Consider the following 22,851-nt stretch of genomic DNA (forward strand, 5'->3'; position numbering starts at 1 on the left):
CTATACTTTGAGAATATAGTCCTTGTGGTTGATGAAAAAACTCGTAAATTTTGAGAAAACAACTTTGAGAATGAACTTACTATACTTTGGATAAAGTCCTTCTCGCATTGTAATGACTTTAATCTTGAAATGGTTCTATTATTTTTTTTATTGCTTGGTCCTTATACTCTGCTGTTAAAACTTTGTTAAAGTTAAATTGTAATTTTTGGGGGTTTAAATCATCAGATCTTATTGAAAAATCTGTTATAAGGTCACCGAAAGGGAGTCAGATAAGGAGACAGTTTTCAAAATTATTATTATTTTTTTCAAATGTACTTTTTGAGATAACTGTTTTTGCTCATTTAACCAAATAAAATCACAGAAAACAGCTTTCAAATTTTACAAATGAAAGACACCTCATCTCATTTGAGTGTTTGCTGTTTTTATGGAAATGAAAGTATGATTCTTCAACATATACTATTAAAGATACAAACAAAACCTCATCTTTTGATCCCTCACAAGCACTTCTTTTCGTCTCCTTCACGTTGTTTTCAGCAGTTGTGAATCCGTGTCAGGACACGTGCAGTCATCTGTGTCTGCTGCGGCCAGGTGGATTCACCTGCGCATGTCCGCAGGGTTCAACTATGGTCCACTTCAATAAGAATGAATGTGATGCAGGTAAGAGACGGTGTGAACAGAGGAGGTGTCACATCACATACAGTGTGCATGTTCATGATATCAGCCTGTTAATGCCATGTGACATTGTGAGTGTTGTGTTGTATCTGTGATGTAATGATGTTGTGGTGATGTCACACCTGTCGCTCACACCTGCAGCCATTGAGGCCGAGGTGTCCATGCCTCTTGCATGCCGATGCATGAACGGAGGAACGTGTTACACGGATGAGGCCGGCCTGCCCAAGTGCAAGTAAGTGTTGTTGGAAAGCAGCCCTGTGATAATGCTTCTGTTCTTCCTCTGGTGTTGTCAAATAAAATGATTCATTCTCAACTTTCTGACACCAGACTGATGAGGAAAAGTATCAAAACACTTTTAATGTGTATGGTTGTGTTCTGCAGGTGTCCGTATGGTTACTCGGGTAGTTTCTGTGAAATGGGAAGATCTCGAGGAGCTCCAGCAGGCACAGGTAACGTCTGCCTGTCAATCATCAAGTGTTTTCTGTGGTCTTTAAGTCTTATGTAAGGACTTTGTTCAGGGTTATTGAATTGACCCGTAGGATCATGTGATGTTGTTATATATCTACTGTAGATCAGCATCTTTACACTTCAACAAACACTGTCAGGAATAATCAATTAATAAGTGATTCAATTACTTTTTCACTGAAAAAAGGGTTATGGAAAAAAAGGGTTACTCATTCGTGTTAAGTTCAACAATTTTCTACAAAACAAATTCATTTAAAATCTAAGTGTAATGAACAGTTTGCTTCAAAATGTGACTTGACTTTTCAAAAATCGTTTTTATTTTTTATTGTGCGTTCCAATTAATATTGATAAAAATGCACTTGCTTTGTTTTGATTTTAGCCATAATAAATAAAAAATACATCTTAATACAGTTTAACACAATAAAGACATGTTTACATGATAAAAAAATGTTTTTGAAAAAAATTAAAAACTGAGTTTCATTTTGAAACCAAACACTTCATTTAGAACGTTAGAAATTAGTTGATTTTGTTGAAATTCATATAAGAATGTATGTATTCATGGGTAATGTTCTTGTTACAGATAAAAAAAAAGTCTATTGTCTATGTGATAAAAAATGTATTATAATAGACTGTATAAATAAAGGGTGATTAATAAAACTACATCCCAACTAAAAACTAAAATAACTCTTACAAAAAAATTCTCAATAATTTTTATTTTTTATTTTAAACCCCAAAAAATGACAGACTACAGCTTTAAATGCCTTACACATGTAGACACTAATACTCGTTTGAGTACTTTCTATTTTTTGAGGATTAAAAGTTTGATTATTTTTTTGAAGCAAATAATAAAATTACTTTTCATTAATGAATATTTTAAACACGATGTTGACATTATCATTTGTTATTGTTTTTTCTTTTCATTTTTTAAGTAATTTACCCGACACCTCTTGACCGAACACTTTTCTTACTCCCATCAAAAACTCTTATGACAAATGAAGTGTAATGGATTTTGAACTGTGTACGCTTCACATATCTAACATGTTGTGTGTGTTTGTGTAGCTGTTGCGGTTCTCTTAGCAGTGGTTATTATTCTGATATCTGGAGCTCTGGTGGTGGGAGCTTTCCTCAACTACAAGCGCACCGGCTCCTTACTTCCATCAATGCCTAAACTACCCAGGTACAACACAAACAGAACACACAGATCACTCAGAAGAATTTTATTACATTTAATAAAACAACAAAGCAAATGAATTACAATCTGCATTGAACCATTCAGAACATAATGAACTTCTCTGGACTATAAAAGGGATACTTCACACAAAAATGAAAAGTTCTGATGAAAGTAGAAAAAATAACTTGTTCTGTTAAACACAAAATAAGACATTTTGAAGAATGTAGGACAGCAAACAGTTCCGGGGCACTTTTGACCATCGTTGTTTTTTTCCTACTATGAGAGTCAATAGGGGGCGAAATCTGTCTGGTTATAAGCATTCTTCCAAATATCTTTCTGTGTTCATCATTTATAGATGACGTTTATACACATTTGCAAAATCACGAAGGTGAGTAAATGATGACAGAATTGTCATTTTTGGGTGAAGTATCCCCTTAATGCGTTTTTTATACTAAACAACTGCTTTCGAGGTCATGATCAATAAACAAACACTTATTTCATGCATTACATACGTTGACTTTGACATTTAGTCACTTACATTGATGCACAGTAAAGGGCTTCTTCAAATGATGGCAAAGATATGAAAAGTGCTTTATATCATTCAACCCTGAAAAAGATGTGTTTTTGTAGCTAAACCGCTCACCACTTTCCCATCTCCGCCTAGTCTGAGCAGTCTGGTGAAGTCGGGTGACGCTGGAAACGGGGTGTCGTTCCATTCGGGCGACAACGTGACCATGGACCTGGAGCCTCAGACTATGGGGGTCATCGACAGGGCCATGCAGCTGGTACGTGCGCTTCATGTTTCTTTATTGAGCTGTAACCGGGCTCTCCTCCACCTTTAAGTGCCCTCAGCACATTTCTCAGAATTATCTCTGAGCCGGAAAATCCCCGGTTGACCTTTCGACCCCGGTGTTAATGTACCATCGGCTCCAGGCCTCGTGTTTGAAAGGACTCAAGTGCGTGATTAATCATGATCACGTGACTGAATACGAACGCTCGCCGCTCACGCTCGTGCTTGGTGTGTTTATAAAACGCTTTCATTGATTTGATTGTTTTCAGCTACTGGTAAGAGTGTAGTTCTCTTTGAATATAAACTTAGTCTCAGATCCGTCTCCTAAAATTGTTCAGGAATACAAACAGAAGCAATTGAGAGTGTCATTGTTGGAGTCTGAAAGTGTAAATGAATATTTGAGTTCATATTGAGGCTGTCGACAATATTGACGTTTGATTGCAGACTTGACAAATCTGAGCTCAGTTGTTGACGTCTCTTCTGAACTTCTGATTGTTTGTGATAGGATGAGAATTTCGCAGACACTGGGAGGCAGCCGGTCACATTTGAGAATCCTCTGTACTCATCTGCATCCGTCCCGTCCAGTGATCCCGCAGTAATACATGCCACACAGGTACCCACAATACATCCCAAAAGCATTGTATACTGCTTACAACCGTGAGAAACTGTTTGAAAGCTCAGTTTTGTGCTTGATGTCATCATACAGGTCACTGTGAATGTCAGTGGTGAGCTGAATAACTTCTCAAACCCGACGTATCACACTTATGAGCAGGCTGTGGAGGTGAAGAGCGTCCCTGTAGAGCAAGACACCACACAGGTGAGGAAACCTGAACATCTGGCCTTCTTTGTGCCCGTTTTGTCCTGTATGTGTGACCATGTTGCCATTCATTTGTGCATTTTTCAGGAGTCCAAATGGAGTTTCTTTAAACGAAAACTGAAGCCGAGTACGACCTTTGAAAACCCGACATTTTCAGAGGTGAGAAGTCAAAGTCATCGCCACGTGACATTTCACATTATTGTTTTTATTGTTAATGCATCAGACTTCATTTATCCATCTAACGTCATGTAGAAACGAGTGCATATCCGAGCGGGGAATCATGTAGTGAATGTCATTAATGAAAGAAAGATTCGTACGCCACCACAAATGATCACACGTAAACAATGTGCTGACTAAAAACGTTTACATTTAAATATCATCTTATACTAAACACACCTGTTAACCTGTACATTTCAGATAATATTTTTTTATATAAATGTTTGATATAAGAACATACTTTTTTATTAGGACTACTTTGAAAAGATATCGTAGTTTTCTTTAGTATTTAATATAATAAACAGCAGTTTAATATGAGACACTATAGTGTTTGAACATTACTATAGTAAATATCAAAGTTTACTACAGTATTTACCTACGTTGATACTACAAAATACTTTAGAGCACTGTGTATCAATTTGTAGGAATTATAAGATTATAAAACAATATACTTTATTACATTGTAAAAAATGTTGATAGAAATAACAGGATTACTGGCAGCAGTTTGCATTTACTGTAGATTTACATTTATGTAATTTACCGGCAACAGTTATTTCAAAGATAAATGATCATTAAACAATAAAAAGTCTTTATCATTACAAAGAAAAACTACAACCTCATGCAAAGCATTCTGGGAACCAAAATCATAAAAAGGTTGAAGAGGATTTCTGGTTCCCAGAATGCTTTGCATGTTATTTTATAATTTTTGTGTTAAGATTTGTTAATGTTTAATGTTCATTTTCATTTATCTTTGAATAATTGAGATAAATATACGTCTACAATAACTTACTGGCAACTATCTGCATAGCTACAGTGTGACTGTTATTTGTGTGTTTGTTACAGATGCAGGGCGAGCCAGCTGTTGCATGTTTAGAAGTCAGCGATCCACAACCTTCTCCGTTCGTTCCTCCTCCCAAACCTACGAAACGAGAGAAACTCGGCACCTTTTCTCCAACAGAGGACACCTTCAGAGATACGGCCAACCTGGTTAAAGAGGACAGTGAAATATAACCACACACACACACGGGACAAGACAGAGAAACTCACTCCCTTTGCACAGAAATTATTTTTATATGCATCCACATACAACAGAGATCATTGCAAGATTATTTGAAGGGTTGAGAATAGATGTTTGTAAAACGTACAGAACGTGAGGTCTGTCTGGAGTTCGCCTTCACAAACGCTGAATGCCAATTCTTGTATGATTCGTCTTTTTTTATCGTGATGTTTTATTTGTGTATCTTTGCACTGCTGCTGCCGAATGGGAGAATGCGTTGAATATTTTGTACATTTGTAAATTGAAAAGATTTTGTTGAAAATATCCTCGGCGGAGAAGTTATTTTGAGATAGATTATACTTATTTCCTGAAGTACGCAAGTAATGTGCTTTGCGTCTTTGCCATTTTATCAGATTATTGTTAGGCGTCTCTTCTGTATATAAACCTCATTTTGGGAGCGACCGGCGCAAAGAGCAAAAATCAACAGTTTATTTTATTCAGTCGACATCATGATTGAGTCATGTGATCTGCTTGTGACGACTTTTAATGTATACTCCCATTATTTTAATATTTCAGGTGTGCATCATTAGTCTGTACTACTGTATGTATACTATAGTAACATGGGGTGAACATCAACAGTGTCCTTTATCACAAGAATACTTTGTTTGCATTCGTCATTGAGCATGACTATCAACATTTATCACTACATGTAAGAAAGGGACTCTCATCTAGAAAGTCTTGACACAATAAAATGCAGTTTTGTATTTTCTCTGCCTGCCAAGAGTAAATATGATCGAGGCAGAAAACTGTCAAATGATACTTGAAATTGCCCAACCCATATAAACATGTGAAATAAATCTGATGGTTTTGTAAATCTGTGATATTCCACTAGTGTGAAGGGCTGTTCAGATTAACTACGGTAGTTTGTATGTGGCACTGGATGGTAAAGGTGATATATTGTGAGTGATTTTGTATTATAATGACAGAAAATGAATATGATGAATGTATTCATCTTCATAAATGGAACTGGATGCAAATTAATGCTGCTGTCAAATAAAAAGAAAATCAAATAAATCAGTTTTTTAACAAATGTGCAGATTCTTTTGAAAGCTTTCTCTTGTTTTGTCTAAAAATATGTATATCCCATGAAAAAATATATATATATATTTGGTGGTTACGTAATAAAAACTATACAGCCGCGGAAATAGTTAGAGAATAGTTAGAGAGATCATGATAGAGACCATTTTTGGGATAATTATTTATAAGTATGTGATTAGGTGAATTGATCATTTAGTTTTATTCTGTGGACTACTAACAATATTAACTCTAAATTTAAAAAAAAAAATCTATTTGCATTTATTTCCAGAAAACTGGAGAAACCGGTGAAAATAACAGTTAATATGCTCTGTATTTTTTCAGACCTCAAATGATCCAAAGAAAACAAGTTCAGATTCACTTTGAAGCACTTTTCAAAGTCATATTTGGAGAGTTGGGTGCCAAAATGAGATAAGTTAAAAATAAAAAATGGTTTGTATTATGTTATTCATGCGTTTTTATTGTGTTAGTGTACTGTATTTTTGAGTTATGGCTCAAATCAAACCAACTTTAGTTTGATTGATATTAATTGGAATGCACAAAAAAGTTATCTCATTTTGGAACCAAACTCTTCATTGTCTTGCTGTCAGTCTTCCACAGGGCGGTTGAATGACTTTGTCACTCCATAATTTAGATTGTTGACACTGAAAAGAATGATCACAATACATCTAAAAATTATGATAATAATTACTTTTTATTTCATTACATTCAGTGAAACAAGGTTGTGTGTCATTACAGTTTACAGAAACAAATGTTGTCTTTCCAATCGTGCATCATTTTCAAAAAAACAAAAGGGATTAAGTCTTATGATGTCTGTGATGATGTGGACACTTCGGTGTCTTTTGGTGTGGGCAAAAGAAGACCCATGATGAAGTCTGCCACACATGTCGGGACGTACGAGAGAGGAATCCAGAAAAGCTTGGCGTCCCAACCGGCCGTGTATCGCGTTCGAGGATGACGCGCCGAGAGAGCGTGACGCATGCATGACGACACTTTGGAGATGTCCCTGCTGCATAACAACCCCATAGAGAACGCCTGCAACTTCATATCTGAACCAGACATCAAGAGACATCATCAAAGTCTGAATTAACACGAATGAGTTAAATACCTAAATAAAAGATATGACACCGTGACATCACAGATACTCACATTCCTGCAGGTACGAGTCTCCGTAGGATCTCCTGACCTCTACTGGAAGAGCGTTCCATCGCTTCTTCAGATCATCTTCGATGAGACCCAGATCTGTTACTTGTGTCTTAAAGAAGCCTGGTTCAATGATGCTGACCTTGACTCCAAAGTGCAACATGTCCCTCCTCAACACACACACACAGAGAGAGGTCAAAGACAGACCCATAAATCACCTCAGAACGTTGACCACCAGACTCACCTCAAGCTATCAGAAAATGCCTCCACACCCCATTTAGAGAGACAGTATCCTCCACCGATGAGAGCGAGTCTGCCCAGTATACTCGCAACGTTCACCACCCTGCCCCGTGCTTTCTTCAGGAGAGGGAGGAACGTCAGGGTCACCTCAATGACGCCCATCAGATTCACATCCAGAACCTTCTTGTAGTCTTCCACCTGCATCCATTCTGCCGGACCAATGGGGACGGAGATGCCAGCGTTGTTCACCAAACCCCACAGGCCTGATATAGGAAAGATAAAGGTTTGTGTATTATTGTGTATTATAGAGAGATAATGCTCCCACTACTGTTGACCGATGAATTTTCTGTGACTTGGATAGATTTAGATTTCGTTTTTTATGAGATTGCACTCACAAATAGCAATTTCTAGCCAAAATAATATTTAAAAATTAGAATATTGCTAATACAATCGTAACAAGTTGAATGTGTAACATACACAATCACAAGATTTCTCAATAGGGTGGATGTATATTTCAATGTTTGCTTCACTTTGTGCTCCACTACATCTCATAAATAAAAGATGCAGTAAAAGATCTTGGTGTTGTTGTTGTTCAGAAAACGACACTACGTTACAGAAGTAAACATGAACTTGCAAAAGTTTATTACTTGCTGTAAAAACATATTGTTCATCTCTTAACCATGATTTTATTATAGTAAACTGTAATAGAGTGTAATGCACAATGGATGACTGCAGCAAACCAGCTTTGTCTGTGCTTACTGTGGTTTTTCAAAAGTTATTATAGTTTAACCACAGTGGCCTTCTGACCCAGGTTGTCTGTTCACATTAACTAATGTAATAGGTGGGACATTATTTCACTGCGTTAAAACACAAAGCACATGAAAGCACAAAGGTCACTGGAGCCGGAACCCGTAAATGTGCCAAATGGACACATCAGATGCGCGCTGGAGGAGTGGTGCCATCCCATAATAAATGATGCTGTGCAGATGCCAGGAGAATGAGAAGATGCTCCTCCAGCTCAGCTAAAAGCGGCCTGTCAGAAAGTTCACCCAAAAATGTCGATTTATGAGTGGCTCTGAGGGCTCGTCAAAGCGCCCGTATCTCCACTTTATCTTCTCCTGTGCTTGACTCGAGCTGGCACCCCTATCTATCCGCGCGTCTCACCTCTCTCCCCGGTCTCCTTGCGCACGAACTCCAGCGCGCTCCCGACGCTCGCGCTGTCGGTGACATTGAGCAGGAGCGTCTTGAGTCTGGGGGAGGCCGCGGCGCGCAGTCTGGAGGCGCCGGGTTCCGTTAGACACGCGGCGATGACGCGGAATCCGCGCTGATCGAGCTGCCGCGCCGCGAGGTGTCCGAAACCGCTATCGCAGCCGGTCACCAGAACGTGCTTCTCATCGATGCCGTGGATGCGGAGAGAGCGTCTGATGGACCAGATGACGGAGATGAGCGCGACAGCTGCCAGTGCGCACGCGCATAACAGGTTACCGGTGAACACCTGAGGGATGGAGACGCAAGCCAATGAGAAGAGAAGTGTAGCACCAAACTATCTGTGTTTGTGACGTTTATGATTTTATTGTTTTAAATGGTGTGTTATAGATAACAGCGTGACAAGACTTCAACTCACGACAGGTGAGGTGTTTAACTTCTCACCTGAACAAGGTCCAAAAGGACACTCTTCTCCTCAGACACCTAGAAAATAACAGAATGACTTATTTTAATAAATTAATAAAGAGCTAAATACGTATTGTCACAATTCAACTCCAGCTGTGGCCTCATTACACTTTGCGCGATAACACATGTGCACGAGCAACTGGTCCAAAACAGTTACACAATCCGTTCAGGTAACCACGTGTTTATTAAACATACATTTAATCTTGTTATAAATGCATTCTCTGTTCACATTTGACACAAATGATATGCTTGTCTGTATGAGGAGAGCCTGACGTACCATGACAGCGTTCTTCGACACCTCGCACCTGTGATTCCTCCTGTCTGTATACAGCAGCACTGCTGGAGTAAACACACTGAAGGGTCAAAGTTCTCTCTGCTGTCATTCAGTAAACATTCAGCTCGTGTCATAAAACGTGAGCGCATTCATGCATCACCTTTAACCTCTTTCATCTCGTTCTAAGAATAACAGGTGTAGGTGACATCAAAAATGTGAGACTGATAAGATGATCACTTTAAAGGTTCTGTGTGTAAGTTTCAGAGGCCACTATTGGCGATGTAGGAAATTGCAACCTACAGCTCCTCTACCCCCTCCCCCTCCCATTAGAGAAGCTACGGTTGCCGTCACAGGACAAAAGGGTTCCGTAAGTGATAGCGGCCATTATCGGTGGTGTTGATAATTGCGATCTACGTCTCACATGCGAACAACAGACTGAAGTTACGGACACAGGACAGAGATGTGAGGCGCGGAAGTTGACAAAAGTGAAGCGAATGCCGAGAGAGGGGTTGAGTGTGCGCGAGAGGGGTTGAATGTGCGCGAGAGGGGTTGAATGTGCGCGAGAGGGGTTGAGTGTGCGCGAGATGATGTGAATACGCGCGAGAGGGTGCATACCATAAACGTGCGCAAGAGGGAGTCGAGAGTAAATTATTCTGAAAAAGTAATTAATTACTAGTTACTCATTACATATTCAATAGTGTAATTAGATTGCTGTCCAAATTATTCTGTCCAAAAAGTATTTAGTTACTCATTACTGATTACTTTCTATATCCTACATCAACCTTGATAAATTAAGTGATTCAAGGATAGACATGAAACGGCTTATTTAATTCATTCAAAATAATTATATTATTAACTGACCAAAGTATTACAAATATGAGCACAGATTTTAAAGTAAGACTTTGAATTTTGATGTCAATTACACTATTGCACACGCATATATTTCACAATGTATTTAGTTTAATTACATCAAAAGTAACTGTAATTAAATTGCAGAAAACATTTGAGTAATCCCTTACTTTACTTTTCAAGGGGAAAGTAATTAAATTACAGTAACTAATTACTTAGTAACTAGTTACACCCAACACTGTATACGACAGTGTTCCTCCATTAACCTATGCCACTGATCCATGCTGTTCAAATTTCTGGAGCGCATACTTTCATCATATATTGTCACACAAGTGTTTAGTTCTGTAAAATATCTTTGAACATCATTGCACTGACAACAAGTGCACTGTAAAAGAATAGAAATAGAATTATAAAACGTGTCTTAAACATATTTAGAATTGCAGGATACCTCCGTTGACCAATTCCCATTCTAACTCATACGGTATTGGTCAACGGAGGTATCCTGCAATTCTAAATATGTTTAAGACACGTTTTATAATTCTATTTCTATTCTTTTAAAGTGCACTTGTTGTCAGTGCAATGATGTTCAAAGATATTTGGGTGTTGGAGTGTTGGGTGTAACTAGTTACTAAGTAATTAGTTACTGTAATTTAATTACTTTCCCCTTGAAAAGTAAAGTAAGGGATTACTCATATGTTTTCTGCAATTTAATTACAGTTACTTTTGATGTAATTAAACTAAATACATTGTGAAATATATGCGTGTGCAATGGTGTAATTGACTTCAAAATTCAAAGTCTTACTTTAAAATCTGTGCTCATATTTGTAATACTTTGGTCAGTTAATAATATTATTATTTTGAATGAATTAAATAAGCCGTTTCATGTCTATCCTTGAATCACTTAACTTATCAAGGTTGATGTAGGATATAGAAAGTAATTAGTAGTGAGTAATTTGGAATAATTTGGACAGCAATCTAATTACACTATTGAATATGTAATGAGTAACTAGTAATTAATTACTTTTTCAGAATAATTTACTCTCGACTCCCTCTTGCGCACGTTTATGATATGCACCCTCTCGCGCGTATTCGCACCCTCTCGCGCACACTCAACCCCTCTCTCGGCATTCGCTTCACTTTTGTCAACTTCCGCGCCTCATACAGAGATGCTGCGTCCGAGACACTGAGAGTAACCTTTGCAAGTCAAGTGATGAGGTTTATTTACAAAGAAAAATAAATAAATTAAATTTACTTTAATTCATCATTTACTCTTATCGTTATAGTGAATATTATTGTTACTTTTTAACATTGTGTCAGTGATTTATTCGCTTATTTTGCATAGCATTTTTTGGCACGGTAACTTGGTTTGTAATTTACAGCCTATTGAAACGGCTTGCTAATGGCGTGTAATCTAACCGCAAAAGTCTTAGCAGACGTTTTTCTCATCATCACAGAGTCAATCAGAGGACTAAATACAGGTAGTAAAAGGGAGAGGAAGAGGGCGGAGAGGTAGGGGTGTTGGAGATTTAGGGGTGTTGGAGATATAGGGGTGTTGGAGATATAGGGGTGTTGGAGATTTAGGGGTGTTGGAGATGTAGGGGTGTTGGAGATTTAGGGGTGTTGGAGATATAGGGGTGTTGGAGATGTAGGGGTGTTGGAGATGTAGGGGTGTTGGAGATTTAGGGGTGTTGGAGATGTAGGGGTGTTGGAGATATAGGGGTGTTGGAGATGTAGGGGTGTTGGAGATATAGGGGTGTTGGAGATGTAGGGGTGTTGGAGATTTAGGGGTGTTGGAGAGGTAGGGGTGTTGGAGATTTAGGGGTGTTGGAGATATAGGGGTGTTGGAGATGTAGGGGTGTTGGAGATGTAGGGGTGTTGGAGATGTAGGGGTGTTGGAGATGTAGGGGTGTTGGAGATGTAGGGGTGTTGGAGATATAGGGGTGTTGGAGATTTGGGGTTGTTGGAGAGGTAGGGGTGTTGGAGATTTGGGGTTGTTGGAGATGTAGGGGTGTTGGAGATTTAGGGGTGTTGGAGATATAGGGGTGTTGGAGATGTAGGGGTGTTGGAGATGTAGGGGTGTTGGAGATTTAGGGGTGTTGGAGATATAGGGGTGTTGGAGATGTAGGGGTGTTGGAGATGTAGGGGTGTTGGAGATATAGGGGTGTTGGAGATGTAGGGGTGTTGGAGATTTAGGGTTGTTGGAGAGGTAGGGTTGTTGGAGATGTAGGGGTGTTGGAGAGGTAGGGGTGTTGGAGATTTAGGGGTGTTGGAGATGTAGGGGTGTTGGAGATGTAGGGGTGTTGGAGATGTAGGGGTGTTGGAGATTTAGGGGTGTTGGAGATTTGGGGTTGTTGGAGAGGTAGGGGTGTTGGAGATGTAGGGGTGTTGGAGATGTAGGGGTGTTGGAGATTTAGGGGTGTTGGAGATATAGGGGTGTTGGAGATGTAGGGGTGTTGGAGATGTAGGGGTGTTGGAGATTTAGGGGTGTTGGAGATGTAGGGGTGTTGGAGATATAGGGGTGTTGGAGATGTAGGGGTGTTGGAGATATAGGGGTGTTGGAGATGTAGGGGTGTTGGAGATTTAGGGGTGTTGGAGAGGTAGGGGTGTTGGAGATTTAGGGGTGTTGGAGATATAGGGGTGTTGGAGATGTAGGGGTGTTGGAGATGTAGGGGTGTTGGAGATGTAGGGGTGTTGGAGATGTAGGGGTGTTGGAGATGTAGGGGTGTTGGAGATATAGGGGTGTTGGAGATTTGGGGTTGTTGGAGAGGTAGGGGTGTTGGAGATTTGGGGTTGTTGGAGATGTAGGGGTGTTGGAGATTTAGGGGTGTTGGAGATATAGGGGTGTTGGAGATGTAGGGGTGTTGGAGATGTAGGGGTGTTGGAGATTTAGGGGTGTTGGAGATATAGGGGTGTTGGAGATGTAGGGGTGTTGGAGATGTAGGGGTGTTGGAGATATAGGGGTGTTGGAGATGTAGGGGTGTTGGAGATTTAGGGTTGTTGGAGAGGTAGGGTTGTTGGAGATGTAGGGGTGTTGGAGAGGTAGGGGTGTTGGAGATTTAGGGGTGTTGGAGATGTAGGGGTGTTGGAGATGTAGGGGTGTTGGAGATGTAGGGGTGTTGGAGATTTAGGGGTGTTGGAGATTTGGGGTTGTTGGAGAGGTAGGGGTGTTGGAGATGTAGGGTGTTGGAGATGTAGGGGTGTTGGAGATTTAGGGGTGTTGGAGATATAGGGGTGTTGGAGATGTAGGGGTGTTGGAGATGTAGGGGTGTTGGAGATTTAGGGGTGTTGGAGATGTAGGGGTGTTGGAGATATAGGGGTGTTGGAGATGTAGGGGTGTTGGAGATATAGGGGTGTTGGAGATGTAGGGGTGTTGGAGATTTAGGGGTGTTGAGAGTAGGGTGGTTGGAGATTTAGGGGTGTTGGAGATATAGGGGTGTTGGAGATGTAGGGGTGTTGGAGATGTAGGGGTGTTGGAGATGTAGGGGTGTTGGAGATGTAGGGGTGTTGGAGATGTAGGGGTGTTGGAGATATAGGGGTGTTGGAGATTTGGGGTTGTTGGAGAGGTAGGGGTGTTGGAGATTTGGGGTTGTTGGAGATGTAGGGGTGTTGGAGATTTAGGGGTGTTGGAGATATAGGGGTGTTGGAGATGTAGGGGTGTTGGAGATGTAGGGGTGTTGGAGATATAGGGGTGTTGGAGATGTAGGGGTGTTGGAGATTTAGGGTTGTTGGAGAGGTAGGGTTGTTGGAGATGTAGGGGTGTTGGAGAGGTAGGGGTGTTGGAGATTTAGGGGTGTTGGAGATGTAGGGGTGTTGGAGATGTAGGGGTGTTGGAGATGTAGGGGTGTTGGAGATTTAGGGGTGTTGGAGATTTGGGGTTGTTGGAGAGGTAGGGGTGTTGGAGATTTGGGGTTGTTGGAGATGTAGGGGTGTTGGAGATGCAGGCAGGGCAAGGAGAGGCAGAGGAGCTAACGTTACCCGCGAGGACCGCACAAGAGAGGATGTGGAAACTAAGCAGTATTATAATATAACTTACACCCGATTTATGCAAATTATGATTGTAAACATGATTTCTAAATTGATTTCCACACGGCCATGCACCAAGGACTTATGATACAATTACAAAGTGTAAAAAATTTACAAGGAAAAACGCTACTTCACTTGATGATCAGCTCATCTATTAGCTAAAGCTATCAAACAAACAGTTCACTTATATTGCGGAAATTAGACAAACTTACCGGTCCTGTAGAAAGCTGGCAACTTTGGCGTGGCTTAGCAAACTCATTTCCTGCTTCATGCCCTCCTTTTTGAAAAGAACCATGCCGATGTTAATTCGGAATTCTGCCATTTTTTGTCTCGACTTGGCATTGTTGCATCGTATTTTCTCTTTTTTGACGACACAGATTGACGCTCTGTCGGCTCTTGTGCAGAGTATGTGTGGTCCGCCATTAGCGCAAATTTCTCTTCTTACTTCAACAAAGAACCGTTTCTATTTCTAATAAAAAACACGACAAGAAAATGTTGTTATTGTTCTTCCTCTTCTTCTGCTTATCCTTCTATTTAGTGGCTTTGCAAGCTGCCTCCAAAACACAGCCGAAGAAGAAGAACATTGTCACGTGAATCCTTCGTTTTACAAAACGCGCTCAGTTTGTCCGTGTAGTGCTACTATAGAAACATGGCCGTGCAATTTGATAAATTTACATGTAAGGGTGTGCCCGCGGTGTATATACATAAAATGGCTCATTGTAAGGTAATTTAAACATTTCGGTTCATTTTGTAAGGTATTTCTTCACCACTCACAACATAGTTTTGTATTATACATTACGTTTTGGTAAATAAATCCATCAAAATGCTACACACTGTACCTTTAAGAGAAGTAATAAACAAATGAATCTTATATCTACTCACAGAGTGTGTTTCGTATGCTGGAAAACAGTGGATATAAACTCTTCTCTCAAAATCTCGAGGGTTTATTGTATTGTCTCTGCAACATACATGCTTTACAAATTGTATTCCTTATAAAACAGTATCAAGGAAGAATTGTTGCTCTTATATAATATTAACACATATGCGCTCTTCGGTTCACTTAAATACATTTAAAAAATGATCTTTGTCCAAATGGCATGATACTTTGGAACACTTTTCAGATCTAAAAAAAATGGAATATCTTGATTTTACGTTGGTGTGGGAAAAAAGTCACGCGTCTGGTCTTCTTGGAAATGGACAAAATTTCATCCTGAAAATCAGATCAAACATATACAGGGATAAAGTTGCACACTTCCAACAATGCAAAAAACATCCACAATGATGAACTGGTCATGCTCACACGCACACACAGAGAGAGATGAGAGGATGAGACAAAACTATTTAGCATAGACACATTTAGATTTACATTTAGCAGACGTTTTTATCCAAAGCGACTTACAGATGAGGTAAACAATGGAAGCCAACAAAAAAGTACAAGTGCACTGATAAACTAGTCTCACAGCCCACCACAGTATACAGAGATAAGTGTTTTGTTTTGTTTATTTGAAAGAGTAGAAAGAGATAGAAATCAGAAATGACCAGTCAGGTGTTGACGGAAGAGATGTGTTTTCAGACAATTCTTAAAGATGATCTTGTAGCAGCGGGCAGATCATTCCACAATTATGGAACCGATCCAGAGAAGGTACGTGAGAGAGATTTTTTACCTTTTTGGGATGGACAAGACGTCGTTCATTTGCAGAGCGTAAGGTTATGTTGGGTACATGCATCTGCATTAGTGAGGGAAGATAAGGGGATGCCAAACCAACCAGTGGTGGTCTTGTAGGCCAGGAGCAGAGTCTTGAATCTGATTTGTGCGACTACAGTGAGCCAATGTAACTTAATAAAGAGAGGAGTGATGTTCCCTTTGTTGGCTTCATTGAAGACCTCTCATGCCGCTGCATTCTGGATCATCTGTAGAGGTTTGGTCGTGCAAGCTGGAAGTCCAGCCAGAAGTGCATCGCAATAGTCCAGTCTGGACAGGACAAGAGCCTGGACTAGGACTTGCGTAACATTCTCGGATAGGAAAGGTCTAATATTCCTAATATTGTAGCGGCAGAATTATATGAAAAATTGAAATAAATTTTTAACTCCGAAGACTGCAACAATATTATGTTGTAACATAATTGTAACATTAACTGATTGTTTTTCAATACACAAAATGCAAAACTTTGATAAGAAGTCAATTTTATTGATAATTGTGAATCTATTCCATAACATGAATCCAACCGAAAGATAAATGTTAAAAGATATTGTTCAGTTGGTGAAATAGCACATTGGAAATTAGTTGAGCTCTGCAGCAATCTACTTTTTTTTTAAAACAACATTTTCCAAAAGATGGGCAGAAATCTTACACTAAACCATGTCAAATGACCCATGTTATCCCCATGAATGAATGTTAGAAATGTGGGTCTTTTTCATGTGAATTGTACATTAAACCCTATTTTTGTTTAAAAACCTTGAAAAAAACGATTTTATTTATTTATATATCATAAATCCTCCAAAAACTGCACAAATGTCGATTAAAAACATTAATAAACAGAGTTAAATGACATTTGTTTAAAAAACAACCGGAGACCCTTTAGAGACCCTCAAGACCATGAGTGTACACCCCCAAACGAAGACCACATAAAGGTGGAAGTCTCTATTAATCAGCATATATTTGTTGACAGTGGGGTTTCAAGTGTATCTACAGGACTGAAACTTTTGGTTTAACAGCATTTCTTAAAAAGAAAGCATCAGAGATGAAGGTTGGCATGTAGGACAGAGGCAGCCAGAAGAACTTTGCGTCCCAGCCTGGAGAATATCTTGTCTGGGGATGAACAGCAGCCACAGCGTGTTCCATACACTTCACAACCTTCATCAGATCTGGATCGAGAGCCTTACAATACTTCTCCCTTATCACATCATTCACTGCAAACACATCAGACAGTGTGAGATCAGGAAACTGGCATCCATTAATTCATCCATTTATTTTTCAACTCACATCTGTCCATGTAGTCACTGCCGTATTCATCTTTGACATCTTGTGGCAACCTCTCCCAAATTTTCTCAAAATTCCTTTGCAGGGCACTGGAGTCAGTGACGGCGGTTTTGAAGAATCCAGGTTCAATACATAAAACCTTCACTCCGAATGGTGCCATGTTTCTCCTGTCAGGGGCAAGTAGCATTAAATGAGGTCCAAGCAGAATTTTATGACATTGTACCCCTCAAAGAAAACAACAAACAATTCCTCCTGTATCTCAATTTCTCACCTCAGACTGTCATTGAATGCTTCAACTCCATACTTAGAAATGGAGTACACTCCCATAGTTGGACTAATCCGTCCTGATATACTGGACATATTCACCACTCTTCCTTTGGCTCTTTTAATGAGAGGTAAAACACTGAGAGTGACGTCAATAACTCCGTACAGATTGACATCTAACATGTGTTTAAAGTCCTCAATAAGCAGCCAGTCATTAGGAGCCGTCGGGACAGAGACACCGGCATTGTTTACCACAGCCCACAGACCTGTCAATCAACACACACACACATGAAATCATCTTGTGTTTTACTACACGCTCATGTACATGTGAGAGATTTACAGGTCTCACCTCTCTGACCCACCAGGGTTTTGATGGTGTCTGCAGCTTTGCTGATACTGTCATGATCACTCACATCCAAATGTAATGTTGTGAGTTTGTCTGTGGAGATCTTCTTCAACTCATCTTCTCCTTCTCTGTGTAACAGCCGGCGACGACACGGAAACCCTTCTCATCCAGATGTCTAGCCAAGAGATTCCCAAAGCCAGAGTCACAGCCGGTGATGTACACAAACTTCTCACATTTGTTTGGGACTCTTTTCAATCCTCGGAACCACCGAAACACAAAGAACAAGAGCACGAGGCCAAAGGCGTAGAGTATCATGACTGCGGAGAATATGAAAAACGTGTCTTAACATTAAAAAGGTTGCATAATTCGTTTCAACCCAACAAAATAAAAGAATAAAAAAACAGGTGTGTTGTGATTGGTTGGCATGTGCCCATCTGAGGGGTGTGCCAACATAATGACTCAAAGGAATTTGCTCATCCGTGTCTTTGATGAAGAAATCAGTCTCTTAAAACCAACGAGTCAATCTTTTATCTCTCACGGGTGCAAAAGAGATCACAAATTTTATATGGATGTAACATATTTTCCAATTGTAATCAAATATCATATAATATCATCTCCTTTTAGGGTGACTATGAACGCGCAACTCCAGGACTCTGTTTTTATCGTGCTAGCGCCACCTACATTTAAGTCGTATTAAGTAACTTATACCAGAGAATGACAGTTTTTGGGTAAAATGTGCAACCAGAACAGTCTTACCACCAAATAGTTTTATAAGTAAAACTATAGTTGAAGATGTTTATTTCACACAAATACAACTTTCTTTTTTATATTTCAACTAATGGCTGGAATTCACTACAAGTCTTTAGCCGAGCTTTGCCCAGATTTTCAGTCTGGAGTTGTTACAGAAAGTCTGCGCCAGTCTGCAGATTTGATCATGTTTTGGTTCACGCGGCTACCGGAAAAGATCACGTTCATTCTAGTCAACGCTTGTGTTAACACCAGACGCGCCGCTGCACATTTCAAAATGGCCGCTTCGCTAAAGATAGGCGCCTAGTCTATTTTTGACGGACGCCGCGTCCAAACCACGCAGGCAAAGCAAAATAAAAAAGCATGTCAATTTTAAAATAAACACCCTGTGCAGACTTCCGTTCGTATTTCACATCATATCCCTGACTTAAGACCATACATGGACGACGAGAGGTTCATCCTCGAACAAAACCATGGTTCTTTTGTGGCAAAATATTGTTTGACTAAATTAATTACGTTTATTTGCACTGCAAATAATGACTTTCTTACTTAGTCTTTTTTTCTTGTTTACCCTTATTTTAGTAACTCAATTCAAGATTATTTTCTTTCCCCATTAGCAGATTTTTGTTGCTTGTTTTAAGCACAAATTCACTGTAATTTCATATTTTTTGACTAAAAACAAGACTTATTTTCTTAGGTCAGTTTGCTCATTAAGGAAAGCATCTTGATTTAAGAATGTTTATACATTTTTACTGGAAAACAACAACAAAAAAGAATAAGTAAGAAAGTCATGTTTTGCAGTGTGGGTCATTTTTGTAAGGACACGAAGCATGACTTATGGCAATGAACACAACAATATACCAGACAAACATAACCATTTAGCCAACTTTCTTATTTTAAAACCTCAAAACATCATGAAAAATGTCGGACAGGCAAATCACGTGGTCTCAACAATTCAGCTGCTTCGCGTTTGAGACGCTCCTGGTGTACATTGGCACCGCATTGAGGACAGAACAAAACCATTATTTTGTGTTGTGCATTCCAAGTTATATCAATCAAACTGAAGCTGATTTGCTTTTAAATAAGTAGTCTTATAATAAGTAAAAAAAAGTCTTGGGTAACTAAAACAATAACATGAAACATGTTTATGGAGTTTATGGAGTTGTTGGGAGGTTTGATTTTAAGATCGAAATGTATACTGTTACCTTTGCCAAAGATTGAAAATGTACCCGTTTTCCCTTCAGGCGTCAGTTGAGCGGTTGACATGATTTGATGAAGTGGTTGATGTCCTCAGGACAACATATTTTGTTGACACAAGGAAAACATTTGTATAAATAAAACTTAAACCCACACCAAACCCCAACGCCGACCATAACTCACCCCTTAAATGTGAAAGTGAAAAACAATGGTCTAGAAGCACATAATCCTGGTTGGAAGATTAAATTTATAATAAACTGTAAACCTATTTCTGAAATCTAATTGGTTGATTTAAATGTTGTCCCAGAGTCAACATGATGTTGTCCTAAGTATATGAACCACTTGGCAAAAACAGGAGAGCCTTGTCTGACACTGGTGATTGATTTATTTATTATTGCGTGTGACATCATGAAAACAGGACAACACGTTCTTCTGGTGCACTTCGGTTTGCAAAGACCTTTCAGTATGGTCTGGTTGGTTGATTTAAATGTTGTCCCGTGGTCAACATGATGTTGCCCTAAGAACATCACCCACTTGGCAAAAACAGGAGAGCCAACAAAGAGGAACACGGATACGACTGCACAGCCCCCTGTCACTAAACAAAATATATAACAGTGGTCAAGTGCTTTTGGGATATTTTACTGCAAAATTGTTACAAACAGGCTTCCAAAAACACTGCCACTGAACATATACATTTCGGACACAAATACTACAAACAAACTACCCAAATGCTCCATAATCGGATCAAGCACTGGCTGTAAAGTGTTTTGTAATTCTAATTTACCTGTCGATGAGTCTAGCTGTGTCCCAATTCGGAGGCTGCAACCTTCTAAGGCCGCGGACAAAAAATCGAGGACTTCAAAGCACGCAGACTCAAAAGTCAAAGTGTGCTTCTCAATCTTATTTATACACTCTCGCTTCCTTTCCTCGCGTCTTAGCTCCACCCCTTCAGGACACTTCAGAGCATCGTCAGTTAATGATGACTGTACACATTGCACATTGAAAATATAAAGAATAAAGTTAAATACATACTTATTCGCCATCATAATCCCCACTACATTAAAATAAAGTAAAAATCATGCCTAAACATAGTTAGAAATGTATGTCAAATATATGTCATAAGTAAATATGTTATAATAACTATATTACCTATATTAATATGAACTATACTTAGGTCTACGCTTACTATATTTGAATATGATCTAAAGATTTGACGATCTGCAGGGGGAGGAGAATTACGCGCGTCAGGTTTAGTTGATAAAACACTTGTGTATCCTCGCTCATGCCTCCTCAGAAAGCCTCCTCTCTCCTCTCCTCCTCCCGGTGCAGATAGAGACTTGAGATGTCCTTAAAGATGGCTAAGCTCCATCGGTTTCCGGGTCATATGATGGAGGAAGATGGAAAGAGGATGGATGTTGAGAAGCCCCCCTAGCCTCATAGAGGATTTAATTATTGCATCACGAACTGTTGGGTTGCCCACTTTGTTACTACGAAATACTGCTATACATGTTACTATTTAGCATAGGCATGACGTCATTGCTTCGTATTTGCCTTTGCTCTCTAAATGGATACAGTGCTGTACAGTATTTGATCATTTTAGCACAACTAAATGCACAATAAAGCCGTTCTCATTTGTATATTTCTTGTTTTTGTTTTCAGACATAAATTAATTAAATAGATGTCCGTCTGGGTAACAAACTATGTGCATGTGTCCTACAGACAAACTACATTCATGTTGTTATGCGCTTTTCTGTCAAAAGTTTGTTATCACCGCAACACTGCTTTGTGCGCGCCTCTGTTTGTGTGTGTGTGTGTGTTTGTGCGCGCCTCTGTGTGTGTGTGTGTGTGTGTGCGCGCACGCGCCTCTATGTGTGTGTTTGTGCGCGCCTCTGTGTGTGTGTGCGCGCGCCTCTTTGTGTGTGTGTTTGTGCGCGCCTCTGTGTGTGTGTGTGCATGTGTGTGTTTTTGTGTGTGTGTTTTTGTGTGCGCGCGCCTCTGTGTGTGTTTTTGTGTGCGCGCGCCTCTGTGTGTGTGTGTGTGTGTTTGCGCGCGCGGCTCTGTGAGTTTGTGCGCGCCTCTGTGTGTGTGTGTGTGTGTATGTTTGTGTGTGCGCGCGCCTCTGTGTGCGTTTGTGTGCGCGCCTCTGTGTGTGTGTGTGTGTGTTTTTTTTTGTGTGCGCGCGCCTCTGTGTGTGTGTTTGTGCGCGCCTCTGTGTGTGTGTGTTTGTGCGCGCCTCTGTGTGTGTGTGTGCGCGCTTACGTGCGTGCCACTGTGTCTGACGCGGAGGTCTGAAGTAGCGCGCGAGTGATTGATGCATGTTTTGCAGATTCATAAATAATGCCGCATTTTGGCCCACATATGTACACTGATGCTCGTCAGATGTGCTGTGATTAAATGGCAGGTCGCAAGTGTCTTGTTCAGCACATTTTATTCTTAAATGTATCTTTCCTCGGTAAATAAATACACTGCAATTGCAATAAACTCTCTTGAGCTTCCTACTCTCACCATGTCTTACCCTTGGTATAAATGTGTTTATTTATAAAAAAAGTATCACACTGAAGCTCTCGCATTTATTCATCTTAACACAAATGACTATACATTCTTCTGGAATCAAATAAAGCAAGCAGATGAATTTAAGATTAACATGTCAGTACAACTCACCCAGTTTAAGTTCAGAAAAAACGATTTAATTGTGTTGTAATGGGAGTTAAAAAAATTAAGTTAATCCAACTATTTATTTTTAAGAGTGTATTGAGCCAGAAAAAATATATTTTAATTTAGAGAATGACACGTTTATGAATATTACAGCAGAAACAGTAGCATATATTAAATTATCCAACCTTACAAATTTAAAACACAGTAATGCACCAATAACGTCAATTATCAACATTATA

At 39.7% G+C, this 22,851-nt stretch overlaps 2 protein-coding genes and 1 pseudogene across 4 annotated transcripts in view; 1 reads left to right on the plus strand and 2 right to left on the minus strand.

The window, feature by feature from the left end:
* The window catches only part of lrp2a (low density lipoprotein receptor-related protein 2a), a 70,744-nt gene extending 64,526 nt beyond the window's left edge, over positions 1–6,218 (plus strand). Inside the window, exons 70-78 of one of the 3 annotated variants that reach the window (XM_056754501.1) lie at positions 535–657; positions 814–904; positions 1,054–1,121; positions 2,197–2,314; positions 2,973–3,093; positions 3,604–3,711; positions 3,805–3,915; positions 4,003–4,074; positions 4,975–6,218. In XM_056754501.1, coding sequence (XP_056610479.1) covers positions 535–657; positions 814–904; positions 1,054–1,121; positions 2,197–2,314; positions 2,973–3,093; positions 3,604–3,711; positions 3,805–3,915; positions 4,003–4,074; positions 4,975–5,142 — 980 coding nt within the window. In that variant the 3' untranslated portion in view covers positions 5,143–6,218. Of the gene's footprint in view, positions 1–534; positions 658–813; positions 905–1,053; positions 1,122–2,196; positions 2,315–2,938; positions 3,094–3,603; positions 3,712–3,804; positions 3,916–4,002; positions 4,075–4,974 lie in introns of those variants that run through there. The other 2 variants (XM_056754503.1, XM_056754504.1) reach the window with 2 other exon arrangements.
* A 680-nt stretch (positions 6,219–6,898) lies between these two features.
* rdh1 (retinol dehydrogenase 1) lies at positions 6,899–9,742 on the minus strand. Its single transcript, XM_056754964.1, has 7 exons — positions 9,712–9,742; positions 9,555–9,613; positions 9,257–9,295; positions 8,771–9,101; positions 7,611–7,869; positions 7,373–7,536; positions 6,899–7,272 (listed from the first exon to the last, which is right to left on the minus strand). Exons 1-7 carry the CDS (start codon positions 9,725–9,727, stop codon positions 7,028–7,030), a joined length of 1,113 nt encoding a protein of 370 aa, XP_056610942.1. The 5' UTR covers positions 9,728–9,742; the 3' UTR covers positions 6,899–7,027.
* Positions 9,743–16,574: 6,832 nt separating this feature from the next.
* Positions 16,575–20,274, minus strand: LOC130427375 (retinol dehydrogenase 16-like; annotated as a pseudogene).
* Positions 20,275–22,851: the final 2,577 nt, after the last annotated feature.

Source organism: Triplophysa dalaica, chromosome 8 (genome assembly GCF_015846415.1).
Source record: "Triplophysa dalaica isolate WHDGS20190420 chromosome 8, ASM1584641v1, whole genome shotgun sequence".
Lineage (NCBI taxonomy): Eukaryota > Metazoa > Chordata > Actinopteri > Cypriniformes > Nemacheilidae > Triplophysa > Triplophysa dalaica.

What these genes read in the sequence shown, in the direction of transcription:
- rdh1 (XM_056754964.1), bottom strand. An exon ending in TGTCGAAGAACGCTGTCATG is followed by an intron (nt 9,296 to 9,554) that starts GTACGTCAGGCT and finishes GTTATTTTCTAG; the next exon opens with GTGTCTGAGGAGAAGAGTGT. An exon ending in GCATTTTCTGATAGCTTGAG is followed by an intron (nt 7,537 to 7,610) that starts GTGAGTCTGGTG and finishes GTGTGTGTTGAG; the next exon opens with GAGGGACATGTTGCACTTTG.